This window comes from Zootoca vivipara, chromosome 3, assembly GCF_963506605.1.
Source record: "Zootoca vivipara chromosome 3, rZooViv1.1, whole genome shotgun sequence".
In the NCBI taxonomy this organism is placed as follows: Eukaryota; Metazoa; Chordata; class Lepidosauria; order Squamata; family Lacertidae; genus Zootoca; species Zootoca vivipara.
This window is the reverse complement of record NC_083278.1, coordinates 18,004,301-18,024,150: the sequence shown is the minus strand read 5'-3', so window position 1 is coordinate 18,024,150 and position 19,850 is coordinate 18,004,301. Positions and strand designations below refer to the sequence as shown.

Sequence of the window (19,850 nt, the reverse complement as noted above, 5' to 3'; positions counted from 1 at the left end):
GCTGTCAACCTTCCCTTTTTTGCTGGAAATTCCCTTATTCCAGTGCCGTTTCCCGCTGCTATCCTGGATTGTTAGATATACCGTAGAGTCTAGACTCTAGACTGTCCCTGGGACAGGTGAAGCTGCTGATCCCTTATTTTCGAATCCGAAAGTTGACAGCTATGATCCAACCATTAGATAATTCTCCCTCTGGAATTAGATTGTGTATGTATTCTGAAACCTGGACATTTGTAAAGTGTTAACTTACTACATTGTACATGTAACTGCTTGGCTAGCTAGTGATCTGTATGATCCTGGCACGCAATGAGGGGCACTTTTGTCCCCCTTGCCACACTTAGCAGGCCAATATAGGTGGCAGTACAGCTGGAAAAAAAATGGCTACAGTGCAATTTGTTTTGTTAGGGTGAATAATAATAATAATTTATTATTTATACCCCATCCATCTGTCTGGGTTTCCCTAGCCACTCTGGGCAGCTTCCAACAAAATATTAAAATACAATAGTCCTTCAGATATTAAAAACTTCCCTAAACAGGGCTGCCATCAAATGTCTCTTAAAAGTCTGGTAGTTGTTTTTCTTTTCTTTTTTATAATTATTTTTATTAAGAATTTTCTTGGGTTACAAAGGTAGAGCAGTGTCTCATGCATCATTTTTATACATCAATTTTACTTGTTGAGACATTATGAGGAAGGGGGGGAAAGAAGTGGGTGGGATGGGGAGTTGGGTGTGATGGATTGCCAATGTTTCTGTTTTTCTTGATATGTGTAGGGGTTTGGCGTCAACGTCGTTTGTGCAGGTTCTCTGTTGTTTGTTCGTGTTTCTTTGTTGGTGAGAGAGGTCAGGATTTGTCTTAGAATGTGGTTGTTCATTCATGGTTGGCTGTGATGATCCTTAGTTTCTTGCGTGAGTGGGGAGACATCTGGTGGGAGGGCGTTCCACAGGGCGGGTGCCACTACCGAGAAGGCCCTCTGCCTGGTTCCCTGTAACTTCGTTTCTCGCAGTGAGGGAACAGCCAGAAGGCCCTCGGCGCTGGATCTCAGTGTCCGGGCAGAACGATGGGGGTGGAGATGCTCCTTCAGGTATCCAGGGCTGAGGCTGTTTAGGGCTTTAAAGGTCAGCACCAACACTTGGAATTGTGCTTGGAAACATACTGGGAGCCAAGGTAGGTATTTCAAGACCGGTGTTATGTGGTCTCGGCGGCCGCTCCCAGTCACCAGTCTAGTTGTAGTTTCTGGGTCACCTTCAAAGGTAGTTAACTCTGCCACCATTGTGTTTTGCAGAATACGCCAATGTCCACGCTGATAAGCAGCAAACAGCACTGTGAGTACACCATCGATGCAACGAAAAAGCATGTAGCTGAGGCAATCTGCACGGAAGAGCACTTGTTCCTACCTTCATCGTACAAGTAGGTTATATGTCATGTCTCTATTGACCCCTTTCCGATTGGGCTGCGGTTGAAACACACATATTGTATACAACTTTGCATTTTGACTACGCGTTTAAAAAAAGTTTCTTTCCCCCCCTTCTTGCCCACTAGACAACAGTATGGCATGATGTCCAAAGTCAAACAGCTTCTGAAACTTGAAAACACCGTTCAAACCAACAACAGAGACATAGATGGTAAGGCTTTAAGAAATCTCTCTCAGATTGATCTCTTTCCTGTGGGGCTTACGTAATGCAAGGAATTACAAATGTAGAGACAGGCTAAGCACTGGCTACGGGCAATTTCCCAATATATAAAGAAAAAAGGAGAAACCTATGCTATGTTTGTGGTGTATACAGCTGGGTGTGACAAAGGCATGTTCCTGGATTCATCTATGTTTAAAATCCCAACCTATCAGGCAAAGGGGTTTCACATATCAGTGATAATATGAATGAACTGAGACCGTACCCATCATATGAGCACCACACAATGTAGGGCTTCTGAAAAGACAATCAGGGAACTTCATGCTAACTCAAAGTTTCCATTTTCTGTAAAGTTGTTTTGTAAAGTTGTTTTGTTTCAGAAGGCCAGAAATTACTTGACATTTTGTCACAATGAGGCTATTTTTTACTGGGGAGCATGAAGGTTTTGCTCTTTCACAACCTGATAATTTGAACTCTTTGAAAATGGTAGTTATATATAAAAAAGTAACCCCATGACCAATACAAGTTGATTTTCTCAAAGAAACACTGAGGATGTATGGATGAGTTGTTTATCCAAAAATGATCATAGAATCATAGAACTGTAGAGTTGGAAAGGGACAATGAGGGTCGTCTAGCCCAACCCCCAGCAATGCAGGAAACATTTGCCCAACATGGTGCTTGAACCCGCAGCCCTGAGATTAACAGTCTCATGAATGCTCTATTGACTGAGCTATCCCAGGGGTGTATGTAAGATCAAGATGAAAGGTTGTATCCAATGGTGACTTTTCTCCAGGAGAAAGCAATGCCACTGGCACAAGACAAAGCACATAATTTTTGCCAATGGTCTCTACCTGCGCCCACCCTCCATGCCATTGCCTATAGTGATCGAGAGGGTCCTTCAACTCTGAAAAGCAGATTTTCTAAAGAGCCAAGAGATCTGCAGAAAGGACAGTAGATCAACAAAAACAGATTGCCCCATGCCAGTGCTTTCCACTGGCACTAAGTCACTGCGGGATACAGCTTAGGGCAGCATGTTTATATTTTGCAAGGCATTATTATTTTGTGTGTGTGTGTGTGTGTGTGTGTGTGTGTGTGTGTGTGTGTGTGTATGTAGAGGGTGTCCCAGAAATGCAAACGTACAGCATCCTTCTGATAACATGCATTTCTTTACAGTCAATGGCCTGGTAAAGAGAGGCTTGTCCTCGGAGAGTGTGGAGGCCAAATCCCACAGGCATGGCGATGCTGTTCTGAGAGTCCTTCAGGAACTGCAGAAATTGTCCATCTCCCAGCAGAACCAGAAAAGAGCCAACCTCTTCTATAGATTTGTGACCGGACTGAGAAGCTTACACAATGCTACTCTGGGTCCTCTGGTGCCAAAGATGATGGAAACTTCCAGGTATTTTATCAACGGGAACTGAGTAAATATGGAAGCACTCACAGTGAAAGCTCACTGTTTGTTCGGCCAAAAGATTTGTTGCAATGGTCCACTGTTCAGGTGTTGCAATGGGAAGACAGAAGTCGAGCGTATACACCATGGAAAAGTGTGGGAGAAAGAATATTGGCCAACATGATTTTTTTTGCAGAGGTCCCAAGGACAACAATTAAACATTTACCTTCCATCAGATAGTCTAATTTACTCATTGTCCTCTTCGTTGGCAAAATCTATTTATTAGCAGCTATACACCCATGAACCAGAACGAAACCTTTCTTCTTGGTATCAAAATTCAACATGCCACTGAGTTCATGACAGAGGTGAAAATAAAATTAGGGACTTCCTGATTTGGGTCAGATACCACTTATAAAGCATCTCTAATATATACTCCTAAATCAAACGCCACCGAAAATAATATCATTCTATTCCATAACTTCTCCCAAGCCGAGAATTAAATACTATGTCCAACATCTGATGCCCAGTGTATAATCACAGCCTTAGCTAGCTCATCTTTAGTTTCCCATTCTAACAAGATTTTATATAGTTTATATATTAATTTTTTGTTATTCCCCAATATGGTTTCCCCCCTCCAAATTCTGAACCATCCTCTCTCTTTGGCCTTCCTGAAAATCTCATTCACTTGAAAACACTGACACCAATCTGTAACTATTCTTGCCACTTCCCCTTTTAAAAGTCTTATACAGGGGTCAGCAAACTTTTTCAGCAGGGGGGCGGTCCACTGTCCCTCAGACCTTGTGGGGGGCCGGCCTATATTTTGAAAAAAAAATTGAACGAATTCCTATGCCCCACAAATAACCCAGAGATGGATTTTAAATACCATAAAAGGACACATTCTACTCATGTGAAAACACCAGGCAGGCCCCACAAATAACCCAGAGATGCATTTTAATAAAAGGACACATTCTACTCATGTAAAAACATGCAGATTCCCGGACTGTCCGTGAGCTGGATTTACTGTTGAAGGCCATTGGGCCGGATCCTAAACATTATAGAGGCTCTTCCTGATCACATTAATGAGGACTCCCTTGTGCACTTTAGTCTTATCCTAGTACAGGTAGCTATGCCATCCAAACACTCTGCTGTACAGTATCCTTCTTAGTACAAAATTCCTGCATTTTTCAATTCTACCCAGTCCTTCATCCGTCCCAAACACACTGCTTCTACCAAACCCCATTTCCATCAGACTGGGGAAGGTTGGATAGAGCCGAAGTGTCCCTCCATACAACACTGGCGCAGCATTCCCCGTTCCACCCACCAAATGTATTGGCGGGCATCCGCTGTGTTATGATGATTTAGTGCGTGTACACACGTGGTCATTGTTTTTCATTTATTGGCACATTTCTACAGAGTGGTGGGTTCATATAAAAGTTAATAGGAGCAGAAGTACCAGAAATAACAATAAATGGCTGTGTATGGATGACGTAATGTTGGTGGCAAGATGGTGTCAAATCCTTTGCGTTGGATTTGAAATTTGTTGGTTTGTTTCCCTTCAGTTCAATCACAATACAGGCTCTGACTCAGTGCGGTACCCCAGAGTGCTTTGGTGCGATCCTCCAAGTCCTGAGGACAGGCAACGTCGATTCACTTGTACTGGATGCCGTCACATACAGCTTGGCGCTGCTGCCTTCACCTTGCACGAAGAGGATACGGGAGATCCTCAACACAGCCCAGTATCGCCCAAGCCGAGCTTCTTTTTATGCCTTGAGTCACACCGTCAACAGGTATGTGGCAACTGGGTGTGTTTTTGACCTGAAATTGATTTTTTAAGGAATATAATGTGGTTGCAGCGTTGTCTACAAGACCTTTAGCCAACTAGCTGTTTGATAGCAGTGCTATTGTCAGGGACCGTGCTGAGGAGGGCTGCACTGAGGAGCAATGGTGGGAGCCTCCCCCCCCCTGCCCCTGATCAGGATCCCGAATCTTCCCAGGAGCAGGAGGGCAGCATAGATTTGGAACAGTGGTTTGCAGGGGGGCATAGTTCAGAAGGCAGAAGCTGGGAAACACTGGATGGGGAACAGCTTGGAGAAGAAGCACTGGGAGAGAGAGAGTTAACAGATGCACTGTCTCTGGAAAGCATTCCTCTGCTCTCCCCAAGATCGAGAAGAGCTTAGAAAGTGGCAGAACGGAAAGCACAGAGGGTACAAACTCAGGTTACAAGACATAGGAGTGATGTGGGTGACTAGGGACGTAAAGGGGTGTGATCATTAATTGGGAGCATCACCATTCCTTGGAAATGGGTTCTTTGTTCTCTCGCTGTGATCATTAAAATTTCAAACTGTTCTGCTTATCTACTGCCAAGGCGTGTGTGTGTGTGTGTGTGTGTGTGTGTGTGTGCAAATCCCTTTAGCCTGACAGCTATGGTTGCAGTGAGGAAATTCCATGGCAGAGCTACCACCCTTTCTAAGCCCAACCAGCTTGGCGCAATGGCTTTTCCTTGCTCTTCTTTTTTTTGGGGGGGGGTCATTTATCCCTCTCCCCTTGCAGTCAGTGGAATGGAATACATCAGCTCCATATTCACACACCATGTAAAAATAAAGAATATGTGCTTTTCCCATGAAAGCTATTGTTCATATGCAAGTTTCAGTGTATAGGTTGGGTTGATTAATTTTACTGAATTACTGATAGGCTGCCAGCCATATCAATACAGTTTGTATTTAATAGCACATATTTAACCAGATACGGCAGAAGAATCGTGATCTACAAAATCAGGGAGAAATCTGAGGCCCTCTAGAGAGGGCTTCCTCAGTGTAATGTCCCCAGAAGTTGCTAGATACACCTCCTGTCATTCCTGGTCACAATGGAGTCCAATGGCATCAACAGGCTCTTTGTTTAAGTAGGCAAAATGCAAGTCCATTATAGAAAAAGATATCTAAATGTGGGAAGTTTCTTTTTTCTTCTGGGGGGAAAATGCATTTCATTAAGGCTTGCAATTAACATCTTAGCACCCAAGTTCTCCATGGAGCTTTAAAAATCTTTGATACGATTTCCCTTTCTTCCAGATTCTACGATTACAACAGGATAGTGACAGAAGAAATAAATGATGTTGCTAATTTTATGGTGTCACAGATCAGCAACGAATGCTCTGGAGATGAGGAACTCACCTACCTGACCCTGAGGGTATTATTATTATTATTATTATGTATTTTTGTGTTTTAGTTTAAAAATGCATCATTTGCCCTTGTTTATATGCTAATATTCCCTGGCTGGGTGAGGGAAGTCCCTATATTCAACTTTTTTTTATGTGATCCACAGGCCATTGGCAATATGGGAAAAGTGATAGAAGAAGCCAATCCCAATGTGAAACAGTCTCTGAAAATGTGTATTAGAAGTAATGTGGCATCACCTGCAGTCCAGAAAGCTGCCATTCAGGCACTGAGAAAAATGAGTATCACTGCTGAGGTAAACGGAATATATTGCATGTTCGCTGCCCCTCCATAGAATTATGCTTTAAGCAATCAAACAAATCACATTTTGTTTCTTAGTAACTGTGCAGACCTTGTGTAAACTAGCATTAGTGGAATCTAATTATATATTAAATGTAGTGATGTCAAAGAATAATAATATCAATAATAATTTCATTCATTCATTCCCTGGGTTTCTTCAACCACCCAACAGAATATTAAAAACACGATAAAACATCAGACATTAAAAACTTCCCTAAACAGGGCTGCCTTCAGATGCCTTCCAAAAGTCGTTTAGTTGTTTATTTCCTTGGCATATGATGGGAGGGCGTTCCACAGGGCGGGCACCACTACCGAGAAGGCCCTCCACCTGGTGCCCTGTAACCTAACTTCTCGCAGTGAGAGAATAGCCAGAAGGCCCTCGGAGCTGGACCTCAGTGTCCGGGCTGAACGATAGGGGTGGAGACGCTCCTTCAGATATCCAGGGCTGAGCCTGTTTAGGGCTTAAAGAAATCTGTAGTAAAGCGATTGCTACTAATGAATTTCCCCTTTCCCCCTTGTTCACTCTTTGGTCAGGACTGGAATCCCTTCATATGAATGTTAGCCAACACTCCCCCCCCCCGCTTAAGAAACAAACCATTCTAGTGGTGTAGCAATAAAACTGCTAGCACATTTGCAAAGTTAAGCAGGGTCTGATTTCAAATTGCATGGGCGGTTGTGTTGAGATTCCTGCATTGCAGGGGGTTAGACTAGATGACCTTTTGTGTCACTTTAAAACTCTACAATTCTATGAATCTATGAACTATGGATTTTACATAATTAGTTATTTCGTTGATTACACAGTTCTGTGGAGTGTGCTGTGTTTTACACTTCACCTAGAGGTGAGATAGATTGAACTCCCTGTGCATCAGCCAAGGGGCCGGAGTTCAATTCCCCTTTCTGCAGGGTTTAGGTAAACCACGTAAATAAACATATGAGCTACGGGAATAGACACAGTAAAATTCCTTTGTAGCAAAAATGTGAAATGAATATGGTTGGGCACTGCAGAAAACAAAATGGAAAAAGTGAAGTGTTTGATAGTTATGTGTTGAGACAGACATTAACAAATTTGTGCACTCCTAATTAAAAGTAGGAAGCTCATTGAATCATAATGGTGATGATATTGCAGATCACCTTTACAGCTATGATTGACTTCAAACAGCATCACTCATTCTTAAAATAAACTTTGTTTCTGGAAACGAGGAGAAATGAAACTCAAATGTTTCCTAAACTAGAAGCCAAGCCATTTCTAGTTGCCATTTTTTGTTCTTTAACTTTACTTTGTTCATCTTGTTACAGGACCAAGGGGTTCTAGTCAAGGTTTTCCAAGAGGCTTCTTCACCAGTTGAAAAACGCCTGGCAGCTTATCTCATGCTGATGAGACACCCTTCCTCATCTGACATTTCCAAGGTCATTAAAAGTCTTCAGAAGGACAAGAATGAACAAGTGAAAAGCTTTGTAGCCTCCCACATTGCCAATATCTTAGACTCGACAGACCCTTACACTGAATTGTAAGTAATTGTTTTAGAATCTGTTGATGTAGCTTCAAATTTTTACCTATGATTAGTGGAATAATTGTATTAAATCAAGAGTCCATAAGGTAGATATTTACATAGGCTAGTAAGAGCCTGCTTCTTCATCTTGGGGGACCAGCCTATCCCTGACTAAGGTGCAGGGCTTTTTTTCAGCCATAGCTCACTGGAGCTCAGCTCTGGCCCCTCTCAGGTGGGCGCCATTGCCATGGCCCATGAGATTAAGAGACTACCAACTGAGCTATTGGTTTATAAGAGAACAATGGAGGAGTTCATGGTGAGTTCCGGCACTTCTTTTCCTGGAAAAATAGCACTTCTAAGGTGTGTATGAGGGCTAGAGTGCCCCCCCCTCTCCAGCCATGTCATAATCAAAGGGACAATGGCACAAATTGCTCCACAATTTTTGTTTTCTCTAAGGCTGCTGAATTAGAAGTGAACTCTCACTAAATTTCAGGTAGGGGGATCAGAGTGGGCTAGCGGGCTGCCATTTTAGCCTTTTTTTGAACCATCACCGGAATTGCAATATAATTTGGCTTATTATGAAGTTCCCAGCACCAAAACCCCATTTTATATGTGGCAAAATGTGAGAGTGCTTCATATTTTTGGTCCCGTGAAGCTGACATTTCAAGGTCTTTGTGAGATTCCTGTTAGTCCCATTGTTTTTTGCTGAGGTCAGGCACCAGAACTCTAAGCCACTAAGTATAACGTTCCCTAAAGAGATGTGAATAAAAAATATATTAAATTGAGTTTTTATGCCAGAAACCTACCCTAGCTGAATTCTACCTGAATATTGTACAAAATGTTGTATTAATAATTTTGCCACTCTATTTTAATGTCATCAGGCTCAGGGGAAAAATTAATGAGGCTCTGAAAGGAGTCCAGGTTCCACCAGCCAAGGACTTCCGAAGATTTTCGCAAAATTATCAGGCTTCCAAGACACTGTCTCTGCCATGGTCCAATGGTCCAATTTCAGGAAAACTGGAAGGAGACCTGCTGTTTGATTCAAGCAGCTACGTGCCTAAGGAATCCATGCTAAAAACTACACTGCAGTTGACTGGACTGAATCCCATAGATGTGTTTGAGGTACAACAGCTTTCTTCGCATTTATTTCAGTTTGCTTGCTATTATTGACTTCAGCATATAAATGTATGTGTACAGTGGTGCCTTGGTTTTTTAACAGAATGCGTTCTGGGAGTCCGTTCGACTCCTGGAACCATTCATAAACCAAAGTGCGGCTTCTGATTGACTGCAGGAGTGTCCTGCAGCCAATCAAAAGCCTCAGAAGCTGCACCGGACTTTCGGCTTCCAAAAACTGTTCAAAAACTGGAACACTCACTTCCAGGTTTCGATCATTCGGGAGCCGATTTGTTTGGGAGCCAAGGCGTTTAGCTTCCAAGGTATGACTGCATTATATTATGTGCTACTATTTTCTATACGATGCTTTTTCAGCCTTAAAGCAGTGTATAAAGGTTAAGAATTCAAAATAACAGCAGCTTGATGAAATTAGAAGGCAGGTGCACACTCACAAGATCTCAATTATCAAAAGGTGCAAGAAATGACAGGGTGCCAGTCATCAATTGCCGCAGGAATAAAAATGCAAAAATATGGCCAATATGCATGATGGCTGATATGTTTACCTGCATTATCAAAGGCAGTATGTCTCTGAATACACGTCACTGGAGGGAAATAGTGAAGGAGGACTATCACCCTCACAGCTGCCTTTTGAGCTTCTCACATGCAGCAGATTGGTCAAGTAGAAGCCAAGATGCTGAATTAGATAGACTTTTGCTCTCACCCTTAAAAGGGAGCTGGTGGCGCTGTGGGTTAAACCACTGAGCCTCTTGGGCTTGCTGATCGGAAGGTTGGGGGTTCGAATCCCCACGACGGGGTGAGCTCCCATTGCTCTTTCCCAGCTCCTGCCAACCTAGCAGTTCGAAAGCACGCCAGTGCAAGTAGATAAATAGGTACCACTGCGGTGGGAAGGTAAACGGCATATCTGTGCACTCTGGCGTCTGTCACAGTCCTCCGTGCGCCAGTAGCGGTTTAGTCATGCTGGCCACATGACCAAGAAAGCTGTCTGTGGACAAACGCCGGCTCCCTCGGCCTAAAAGTGAGATGAGTGCCTCAACCACATAGTCACCTTTCACTGAACTTAACTGTCCAGGGGTGCTTTACTTTTTTTTACCTTTACCTGACCCAGCAAAGCTCCTCTTATGTCTTGCTAACATCTTGATATCAGAAGACATGGCTCATGACTTAGCATAACAGCAGCACACGATTAGTGTTACGTCCAAAAACTCACAACTGAGGGGAAGTCAAGTTAAGTGACACCATTACCCCAAGCTAGACCCTTGCTTGCTCATTCAACTCTCTATTTTATGCATTTGCAGCTTGCCTGTAGAATTTCCACCCTTCCAATTAACTTGGAGTTCTCAAGTGGGGAAAAAAAAATACTCTTCTATTACTCACTCTGCTTTGTTTTTATTTTTCCCTCATTTTCTTCAGATCGGCTTGGATGGGAAAAGCTTTGAGCCAACACTAGAAGCCATGTTCGGACCGAGTGGGTTTTTCCCTGACAGTGCCACAAAGGCTTTGTATTGGGTAGATGGCAAGGTGCCAGATGAAATTTCTCAAGCGCTTTTCAAATATTTTGGGTACTCCAAGGATGGCACACAAGATCAGGTATACCACAGTTTTCTAGATGAAACGGTGCTGTTGGCTTTTAAAACAAACCCTTCAACCCTGTAGCAATGTTTAGCGGGGTGCAGTGGTTGAAAACCACATTTTATCGTAAGGCTCTACATGGAGTTGCTCTCAAAAATGAAAATGACAAGAAGCACCAAAAAACACACAAAAATATTAGTATGATTTGAGGAAATTTCTTTCCTGCTCAGAGTAAGAAATGTTGGCATCATATTGACTGCCATTTTGGACAGAGATCCCTCTTTAAGTTGAGACTGTACATTCCACATGGGCTTTGCTAGCCTTCGGTACCCCCTGTGATCCTAGAGGGTTATGACAGTGGTTGATGTTTTGCTTGTTGCCTTCTTTAAAACATTTTTCAGGATCCCATGAAAGGAATCATGCTTAATTTTGAGAAAATGGTCAGAGAAATCACCTCCAAAGAGACACCTGAAGCCAGAGCCTACCTGAGAATGTTTGGGGAAGAGCTTGGATACTTGAAACTCAGTGACTTCAAGCTACTTGGAAATCTAATTCGGAGAAGCCTCCTCACGCTTCAGACTGTGCCCGAGAAGGTATGTTTTCAAAATGCTGGAAACCATCTTGTGCATGTTTCTGTCCCCTTCATTTAAAAAGGAATTTAACTCTTGGCCTCTCCTACTGAGGTCCTGATGCAGAGTGGGGAGCCTGGCCTGCTATTTTCATTGGGACACAGACTACCATTGAATGGGAGCATTTCTTCCAAAGCATTGCACCCTGATCTGGATTAGGACTGCAGTGGGGAGAGCACCAAAGTGTTGCAGCCCCCACCAATGTATTCATCCAAATTGTGCTCCCCGGCACACTTTTTTAAAAACCAACAACAACAACATTCGTATGAGACCACTCACCCTTCTTGGTGGGTGCCATTGCGGACTGGTATTTCCTCGTTTTCCATAATCCAGCAAGGGGGGGGGCCTTGGGCAGTTTCTCAGGAAACAAAGGTGGTCCCTGGGCTGAGCTTGCTGGTGGAGAAGTAGATCCCACCTGCTCACTCAACTGGGGAATCAATTGTGAGTGGGCATGGGGACGGGCCATTCCAAGGGAGTGGGTTCAGGTACAGTATATAACAAAGGCCTGTGGCTTGCACTGCAGCCACTTCTTCATTAAATCAGATACTTGAAATACAGTGGTACCGGTACCTCTACTTACGAATTTAATGCGTTCCGAACGCACATTCGTAAGTCGGAAAAATTTGTAAGTCGAATCCCATAGGAATGCATTGGGAGAAAGAATTCGTAAGTCGAAGCAACCCTATCTAAAAATTCGTAAGTAGAAAAAATCCTATCTAAACCGCATCCAAGATGGCGGACGGAGCTCCGTTCGTAAGTAGAAACATTCGTAAGTAGAGTTATTCGTAAGTAGAGGTACCACTGTAATTTCCCATACATCTTCGATGCATTATTATTATTATTATTATTATTATTATTATTATTATACAAAGGCTGTAGCAAAGTGCCACTTGCATGAATATCACGGGACGCAGAGAGAATGATGATGATCATCTTTCCCCCCTATATTTTTTATTAAATTTTCTGTCTTACATTTTAGAATATTCACTTAAACAACCTTAAAATATCAATGACTTCCCTTCTTCTCTTTCCATAGTTCATTTTGCATAATATAAATCCCTGCATATTTCATAAGAACTAACCAGTATTCAATTACATCCATCAAAACTTATTTACACTGCTGAATTTATCTTAATACTGCCCATGTTTTCAAATGTACACAGTTCCCCCCCCCTATATTCAATAAACATTTTCCAGTATTCTTTAAACGTATGTTCTTTGAAGAACGAAAAAGATGATCATCATCTTTATCATCATCATCATCCTCCGAATTACTTTGGGAAAGTATGTGATAGTCATTTAACAAATGCTTTCATCTTTTCGCCCATAGATCGCCCAAGCCATCTCAGGGGGGATTGACAACGATCTCTTTGTTCACTACATCTTCATGGACAATGAATTTGAGTTGCCGACAGGTGCAGGATTGCCCTTAAAGGTTGCTTTCTCTGGAGTAGCCACTCCTGGAGCCAAGGCTAAAGTGAAAATTTTACAGAGGACTGTGAGTCTTAGCTTGCTTACAATTCTATTTGTGTGTCTGGTTACCTTAGTTGCAATTTCACATATGAGGATGCACAACCGCAAGTCAAACTGCAGAATAGTTTGTGAGACAACCCCCCCCTCCCGCCTGAGACTCAGGAGTTGCCCATTAGGGTAGATAATACTGGGCTGGATAAGCCAATAGTCTGGTTCTGTTTAAGGCTTCCGTAGGATGCAGGGATGGCCACCAACTTGGATTGCTTTGAAAGAGGATTTTATGGAAGAAATGGCTATCAATGGCTACTAACCACGACGACTGTGCTCTGCCTCCACATGCTTCTGAATACCAGTTGCAGGAAACCACAGGGTGGGAGTTCTATTGTGTACATAGCACTCTAGTTGCCAACAAAGACTTTATTGGAATGGACCACACAGCGTCTTTTTGCATCTTGCAGAGCTAACCTAGTAGAGAATTATACACAGGTGTGTGTGTGTGTGTGTGTGTGTCGCATGGGTGCAGCAAAGCATCTTGGCCTCATGTTGGCTCTGGTTCTTGAAATGAGTCATCAAAAAGCTGTGTTCCGAACCTGTTGATGAACAGATCATATCCACACATCCTCTAGGCATGTGGTTCCAAGCCCTGCCAACACAACTGGCTGAAAACCCATCCATCGGTGGGGAATCCTGTGTACAGAAGTAGCACGGCATGGCAAAATCATTTTGACGGCCAACCCCCATCCTCCAGTGCATTGCTTGTTTGGCCCTGCGCCCGAGGAGCCGACATTTATTTTCTAACAGACCAGTTAGGAGAATGCACTGCCAATCTGCCCATCACCAGGAATAGAAAGGGATTATTCTGATATTTACCATATCAAAAAGAAAATTTCCGTGATAGAAATTTTTAAAAATTGGGTTTTGTGTCCACCCTGTAGATGCAAGCAGAACTGGTTGCAAAACCATCCGTGGCAGTGGAATTTGTGACTCACATAGGAGTGAACATCCCTGTGTTTGCTAGAAACGGCGTGCAGATGAACACCAACATATACCATGAATCTGGAATCGAAGCCCACGTCGGACTGAAAGCGGGGCAGCTGAAGGTCAGCATTCCTGCACCAAAGACTCCAACCAAGCTCCTCAGTATCAGGTACTGTTGGAGGGATTTGAGTTCTATGAGCATGTCTGCTATTGCTCTCGAACTGTAAAACTTGTGCTGCCTTTTCCATGCTCATGAGAAAGGTAGCTGGTGGGTAGGCTTGTTATGGAAATGCCCAGCAACAATTGCTGCAGTTAGCAAGGCTCTTTTTCAAGCTGCAGCCTTCACAAAACCAGCTCCTGGCTGTAAGCATTATCCACTGGTTCAGACATTGTCTTTCTCTGCATGGAAGCATTCCCAAGGCGAAATGCATTCAGTTTAAATATTAGGGTATCTGCCGTGTAATGAACATTTCTAGTACAGTCATACTTCGGTTTAAGTACGCTTCGGTTTGAGTACTTTCAGTTTAATAACTCCGCGGACCCGTCTGAAACGGATTAATCCACTTTCCATTACTTTCAATGGGAAAGTTCGCTTCAGGTTAAGTACGCTTCAGGTTAAGTACAGACTTCTGGAACCAATTACATTCATACTTCGGGTTAAGTACGCATCAGGTTGAGTACTCCGCGGACCCGTCTGGAACGGATTAATCCACTTTCCATTACTTTCAATGGGAAAGTTCGCTTCAGGTTAAGTATGCTTCAGTATAAGTACAGACTTCCGGAACCAATTGTGTACTTAAACCGAGGTACCACTGTAGTTTTAAATTTCCCTGGTGCTAAAGCTAAATAGTTGGGATAGTAGATGAATAGGTACCACTCCAGCGGGAAGGTAAACGGCGTTTCCGTGTGCTGCTCTGGTTCGCCAGAAGCGGCTTTGTCATGCTGGCCACATGACCTGGAAGCTGTACGCCGGCTCCCTCGGCCAGTAAAGCGAGATGAGCGCCGCAACCCCAGAGTCGGTCACGACTGGACTTAATGGTCAGGGGTACCCTTTACCTTTAAGCCCTACTGAAAGGGACGTGGGTGGCACTGTGGTGTAAACCACTGAGCTTTGGGCTTGCCGATAGGAAGGTCGGCAGTTCAAATCCCCATGACGGGGTGAGCTCCTGTTGTTCGGTCCCAGCTCCTGCCAACCTAGCAGTTCAAAAGCATGTCAAAGTGTAAGTAGATAAATAGGTACCGCTCCGGTGGGAAGGTAAATGGCATTTCCATGTGCTGCTCTGGTTTCGCCAGAAGCGGCTCAGTCATGCTGGCCACATGACCCAGAAAACCTGTCTGCGGACAAACGCCAGCTCCCTCGGCCAGTAAAGCGAGATGAGCGCCGCAACCCCAGAGTCGTTCGCGACTGGACTTAACTGTCAGGGGTTTCTTTACCTTTACATTTAAGCCCTACTGAAATCCCTTTCGTCTGCTTAGACACATACAGGTTTGCACAGTGTGAAAGTTATTATTTTTTTCTTGTAAATAATAAGAATAATTTGCTTATCAGGTGCATTGCTACAGATTTCTGGTTAGATCCAAATGAACACATGTCCATATTCACAAGCTCTTCTTTTCACCCACTGCCTTGTCCTAGACCATGAAATAAACATTCCATTTTATTTTGCAGCAACGTCTTGACCTTGGTCACCCCAACCCGAACAGAAGTTATTCCTCCTCTGATTGAGAACAGAGAGTCCCGGACAACTTGCACATCTTTCTTCGCTGGTCTTAGTTACTGTACCCGAGTAGAATACTCCAATGCCAGCTCAACAGAGACAGCACCTTACTATCCACTCACTGGGGAAACCAGGTAAGTTGGTTCGCTGTACATATGCAGCACATATGCCTTCTCTTCTGCCTCAGTCTCACCCAGATCCTGCACCAAGAGAAGTCAGATTCGGTGACCATATAAAGCATGCAAATGTTCATGTATCTGTTCCTTTCACATCATTTATTCTGCTTCCAGGAGTCGTGGAAAGCTCTGTCTTTTGGCCAGCACACACACACACACACTTTGAGGTTCTTCTTTACCTTCCCGAGGGCTAGAAAGAAAGAAAATGGATATTCTTAGCATATTAAGTTATTTGTCCAACACTATATATTATATTCGCACAATGAATTTTTAGAGTACAGTGTCCTGACTACAGCTATGTTTATAGATGTGTGTGTTCGTGTGTGTGTGCTATCTTCTTTATTTCTGATTTTTTTCCAGAGGAAAGTATGATTATATATATGCAACTAACTAGTCTCTGTGCTTATATGGCTACTATTTTGCTGACTCCTAGGATATTTTTGTAACATGGCCAGAGCAATGCTAAGGAGTTTGCATGTGAGGAGGCGATTCCGTGGCGTTTTTTTTTTGTGTTGCGTTGATGTCAATGTCAAATACATCCTAATTTTTTGGGAGGAAACAAAAAACAAAACTCCTAGCGCTGAACTATTTGGCCCCAATACCTGATTAGTGAAGTGCTTTCCTCAAGTGAACTATGATTGCATTTCATTCTTTACAATGATAGATATTTCCATCTTAACATCATTAGGTATGAAATTGAACTACAGCCAACAGGGGAAGTAAAGGAATATATAGCAAGTGCTAATTATGAAGTAAACAAAGAGGAGGAGGATTTGGTTGACACCTTGAAATTCATGGCTCAAGCCGCAGGTAAGAGGCTGTGCAATTAGTGATGCAAGTGAAAGTTGCAAAGATTTGCAAAAGCGTCCAAGTCTCTTCACTGCCAAAGTTTTTTTTAAATCTCTGCCCTAGTTCCCATGCCAAAAAAAGATCTTGAAAGATCAGGAGATGAATGTTTAGGGAAGCTTTTAATGTTTAATAGATTATTTTAATATTCTGTTGGAAGCCGCCCAGAGTGGCTGGGGAAACCCAGCCAGAAGGGTAGGGTATAAATAAATTAATCATCATCATCATCATCATCACTGGAGTCTTCATCTGTTTTGATGAATTGAATACGTATTAAACAAGGTGAACTTGAGCTAGACGGCTCTTTCTAGGCTTTCTAGGGTGAATCTGTCCAAGTGATGGAAGATTTAACACCTCAGATAGAACTTTGATATAAGCCGTGTTCAGGGCTTTAAAGTTTGAGTCAGTTTATGTTGCCAGCTGTCAGTCATCAAGGATAGAGAGTGTTGTATATGCACGAGTGATTTAGCCCAGAGATTGGTTGGAAGGTAAGGGTTGTTTTAGAATTAAAAGCCACAATCCAGAGAACCACTCAGTTGCTTATTTTTTTGGAGGGGCCTAATACAGTAGTACCTCGGGTTACAGACGCTTCAGGTTACAAACACTTCAGGTTACAGTCTCCGCTAGCCCAGGAATAGTACCTCAGGTTAAGAACTTTGCTTCAGGATGAGAAGAGAAATCGTGCTCTGGCGGCGCGGAAGCAGCAGGAGGCCCCATTAGCTAAAGTGGTACCTCAGGTTAAGAACAGTTTCAGGTTAAGAACGGACCTCCGGAACGAATTAAGTTCTTAACCCGAGGTACCACTGTATTTTCAGTTGTCACGACTGCTTTACATAGCAATCTCTGTGAATTCTGTTTGTAAACTATTTGCTCGTTTCAGGTGCAAAACAATGTGAAGCCACACTGATCTTCAGATACAATCGAGGCAAAAAGATTTTAACCAGTGACCTCCAGGTTCCCAGCTTCAACGTTGATTTGGGCACCAACTTCAGACTTACTGACTACTCCACTCAGGAGAGGAGCGCTTACAGCTTTATCTTAGACATCAACAACAGGAAAATTCCTGAAGTTACTCTTACGGGACGCATAGGGTAAGGCCACAAGCTTTTCTCATTTTTGCAGATATTGTAGTGTTAGTTGGAGAAAGTTAGACTTCTGCCCCTCTGGAATTTCTAAGGGTAGATTTTTGCTAAACCAGGAGTCTTTCCGTTATGCGTTTTTCCAGATACAGCGCTGGGACAGAGTCAGCAATGGAAGCTTCCATCTCCATTCCTCGCCTGAGGACACAAGCAAAAACAGATGTATTACTGCAACAGTCGCAGAATGGGCTGACATTCCAGATTGACAGTTCGGCTACAAGTCACGGCTCCTCAATTTCGGAGAGAATTGTCTTGGGATACGGTAGGATCATGTGTCAACGTGAAACACCTTCTCCGCCACCAATGTGTGGTGAAGGATCAGAATTCCACTTGTTGTTGTTGTTGTTGTTGTTGTTGTTGTTTAGTCGTTTAGTCGTGTCCGACTCTTCGTGACCCCATGGACCATAGCACGCCAGGCACTCCTGTCTTGCACTGCCTCCCGCAGTTTGGTCAAACTCATGTTCGTAGCTTCGAGAACACTGTCCAACCATCACGTCCTCTGTCGTCCCCTTCTCCTAGTGCCCTCAATCTTTCCAAACATCAGGGTCTTTTCCAAGGATTCTTCTCTTCTCATGAGGTGGCCAAAGTATTGGAGCCTCAGCTTCACGATCTGTCCTTCCAGTGAGCACCCAGGGCTGATTTCCTTAAGAATGGATAGGTTTGATCATCTTGCAGTCCATGGGACTCTCAAGAATCTCCTCCAGCACCATAATTCAAAAGCATCAATTCTTTGGATAAGAATTCCACTCATCACACGCCAAACCCTGGGACCCTTCAGCATCCACCCACACAGGGCCAGCCTTATCAGAGTGGCAGATGCTGAGGGGGAGGGGGAGCAGCCAGAGGTATGAGTGACATGTGGCCTGCCCTGTATCCACTACAGAAGCCTGCTGCCCTCAGGTGCTGTGGAAGACGCTGTCCTTTAACAAGAGTAAGATTCAACTACCAGTCCAATTGGCCTCTGTATGTGCCTTGGAAGAAAGGGCCATTTTGCCTGTTGACTTGGGCAGCAAAATGATTTGAGGCAGCCCTGAATCAACAAGGCTACACAATTGCATAGCCATCTATGTGAATTCTCTTTGGAAGAGCCCAAACCATGCAGGCCTGAATTGTACATCCTGTATGCTGTAAAATCGCTTTGCTCAGCTGCTTTCCACGCAAAAAGCACCACTTCCTGACATGTCTATATGAACCCTGGGCAGTTGCCTCCTGAATGTGGACAATATTGAATTAGATGGACCAATGACCAGTCTCACTATAAGGAAGTTTGGGTTTTTACAGTTTGGGTTCTGTACAAGTCCCTCCACCACATGTCAGTGGAGGGTTTGGGTGTTTGTTTTTTTCCAACTTTGCAAACTGGACTCCATGGGAAATAATAAGGTGACATTTGTCATTCTTCCTTAGATAATGAGAAGTTTGAATTGCAGTGGAAATCAGGCCAGAGCGCAGCCCTGAGGAAAATGTCAGCCACCCCACCCGTAGACTTTGCAGATTATTCGAAGACTTTGCAGAAGCATGCCAATGATCTGTTGGACCACCAAGTAGCCAATACAGATATGACAGTCCGACATATATTTTCAAACTTGATAGTAGTAAGTGGAGTTATTTGTCATAGAACATACTTTTCATGTGGCTCTGAATCATGCTAGTGAGAGATGTAGATGATTCCAGTGAGAACTACCTATGAGTACACGATTAATTGGTTTGGGAGAAGCAAAGACCAGGGAAGAAAAAAAGATCCAGTAATGGAAATGCTCAGAAAGCAAGAAGGCAGCAAGTTCTGTTCCAACCTGCATTCAATCAGTGCTGTTTCTGTTCTGCTGCTGTTTGGTTTCCACCAAATACTACATTATTTGTCTCACTGTCTGGTATTTTTACGTAAGTTAATTATGCAACATACGTTCATTTCAGTGTAAAGGAAATGTCAGAATGATGTAAAAAGAGTCATCAATTAGGAATCATTTGAGAACTTTAAAAAACAATGCTATGAAGAAGTGCCAGTCATATTCGCTTGACCGATTTCCATTTCACAGATGGACATGCAAACTACAGAGATTTCGTCAGAGTTCTCTAGCAACCGTAGCAAAGACCCAGGGGGGGCGTAACTCTAGGAGCGTGGGAATCTCTGCAGCGCAGCTCTTTACTGTGCCTCCGGGGTTACAGAAAGTCAGGGGGGC

At 43.4% G+C, this 19,850-nt stretch overlaps 1 protein-coding gene across 1 annotated transcript in view; it reads left to right on the top strand.

The window, feature by feature from the left end:
- The window catches only part of APOB (apolipoprotein B), a 50,227-nt gene that overhangs the window by 12,941 nt on the left and 17,436 nt on the right, over positions 1-19,850 (top strand). Inside the window, exons 7-23 of the mRNA XM_035109988.2 lie at positions 1,280-1,404; positions 1,537-1,619; positions 2,799-3,021; positions 4,572-4,799; positions 6,078-6,195; positions 6,331-6,477; positions 7,818-8,029; positions 8,893-9,133; positions 10,556-10,732; positions 11,116-11,307; positions 12,674-12,841; positions 13,752-13,963; positions 15,464-15,646; positions 16,377-16,498; positions 17,415-17,625; positions 17,760-17,935; positions 19,078-19,265. Coding sequence (XP_034965879.2) covers positions 1,280-1,404; positions 1,537-1,619; positions 2,799-3,021; positions 4,572-4,799; positions 6,078-6,195; positions 6,331-6,477; positions 7,818-8,029; positions 8,893-9,133; positions 10,556-10,732; positions 11,116-11,307; positions 12,674-12,841; positions 13,752-13,963; positions 15,464-15,646; positions 16,377-16,498; positions 17,415-17,625; positions 17,760-17,935; positions 19,078-19,265 — 3,006 coding nt within the window. The remainder of the gene's footprint in view (positions 1-1,279; positions 1,405-1,536; positions 1,620-2,798; positions 3,022-4,571; positions 4,800-6,077; positions 6,196-6,330; positions 6,478-7,817; positions 8,030-8,892; positions 9,134-10,555; positions 10,733-11,115; positions 11,308-12,673; positions 12,842-13,751; positions 13,964-15,463; positions 15,647-16,376; positions 16,499-17,414; positions 17,626-17,759; positions 17,936-19,077; positions 19,266-19,850) is intronic.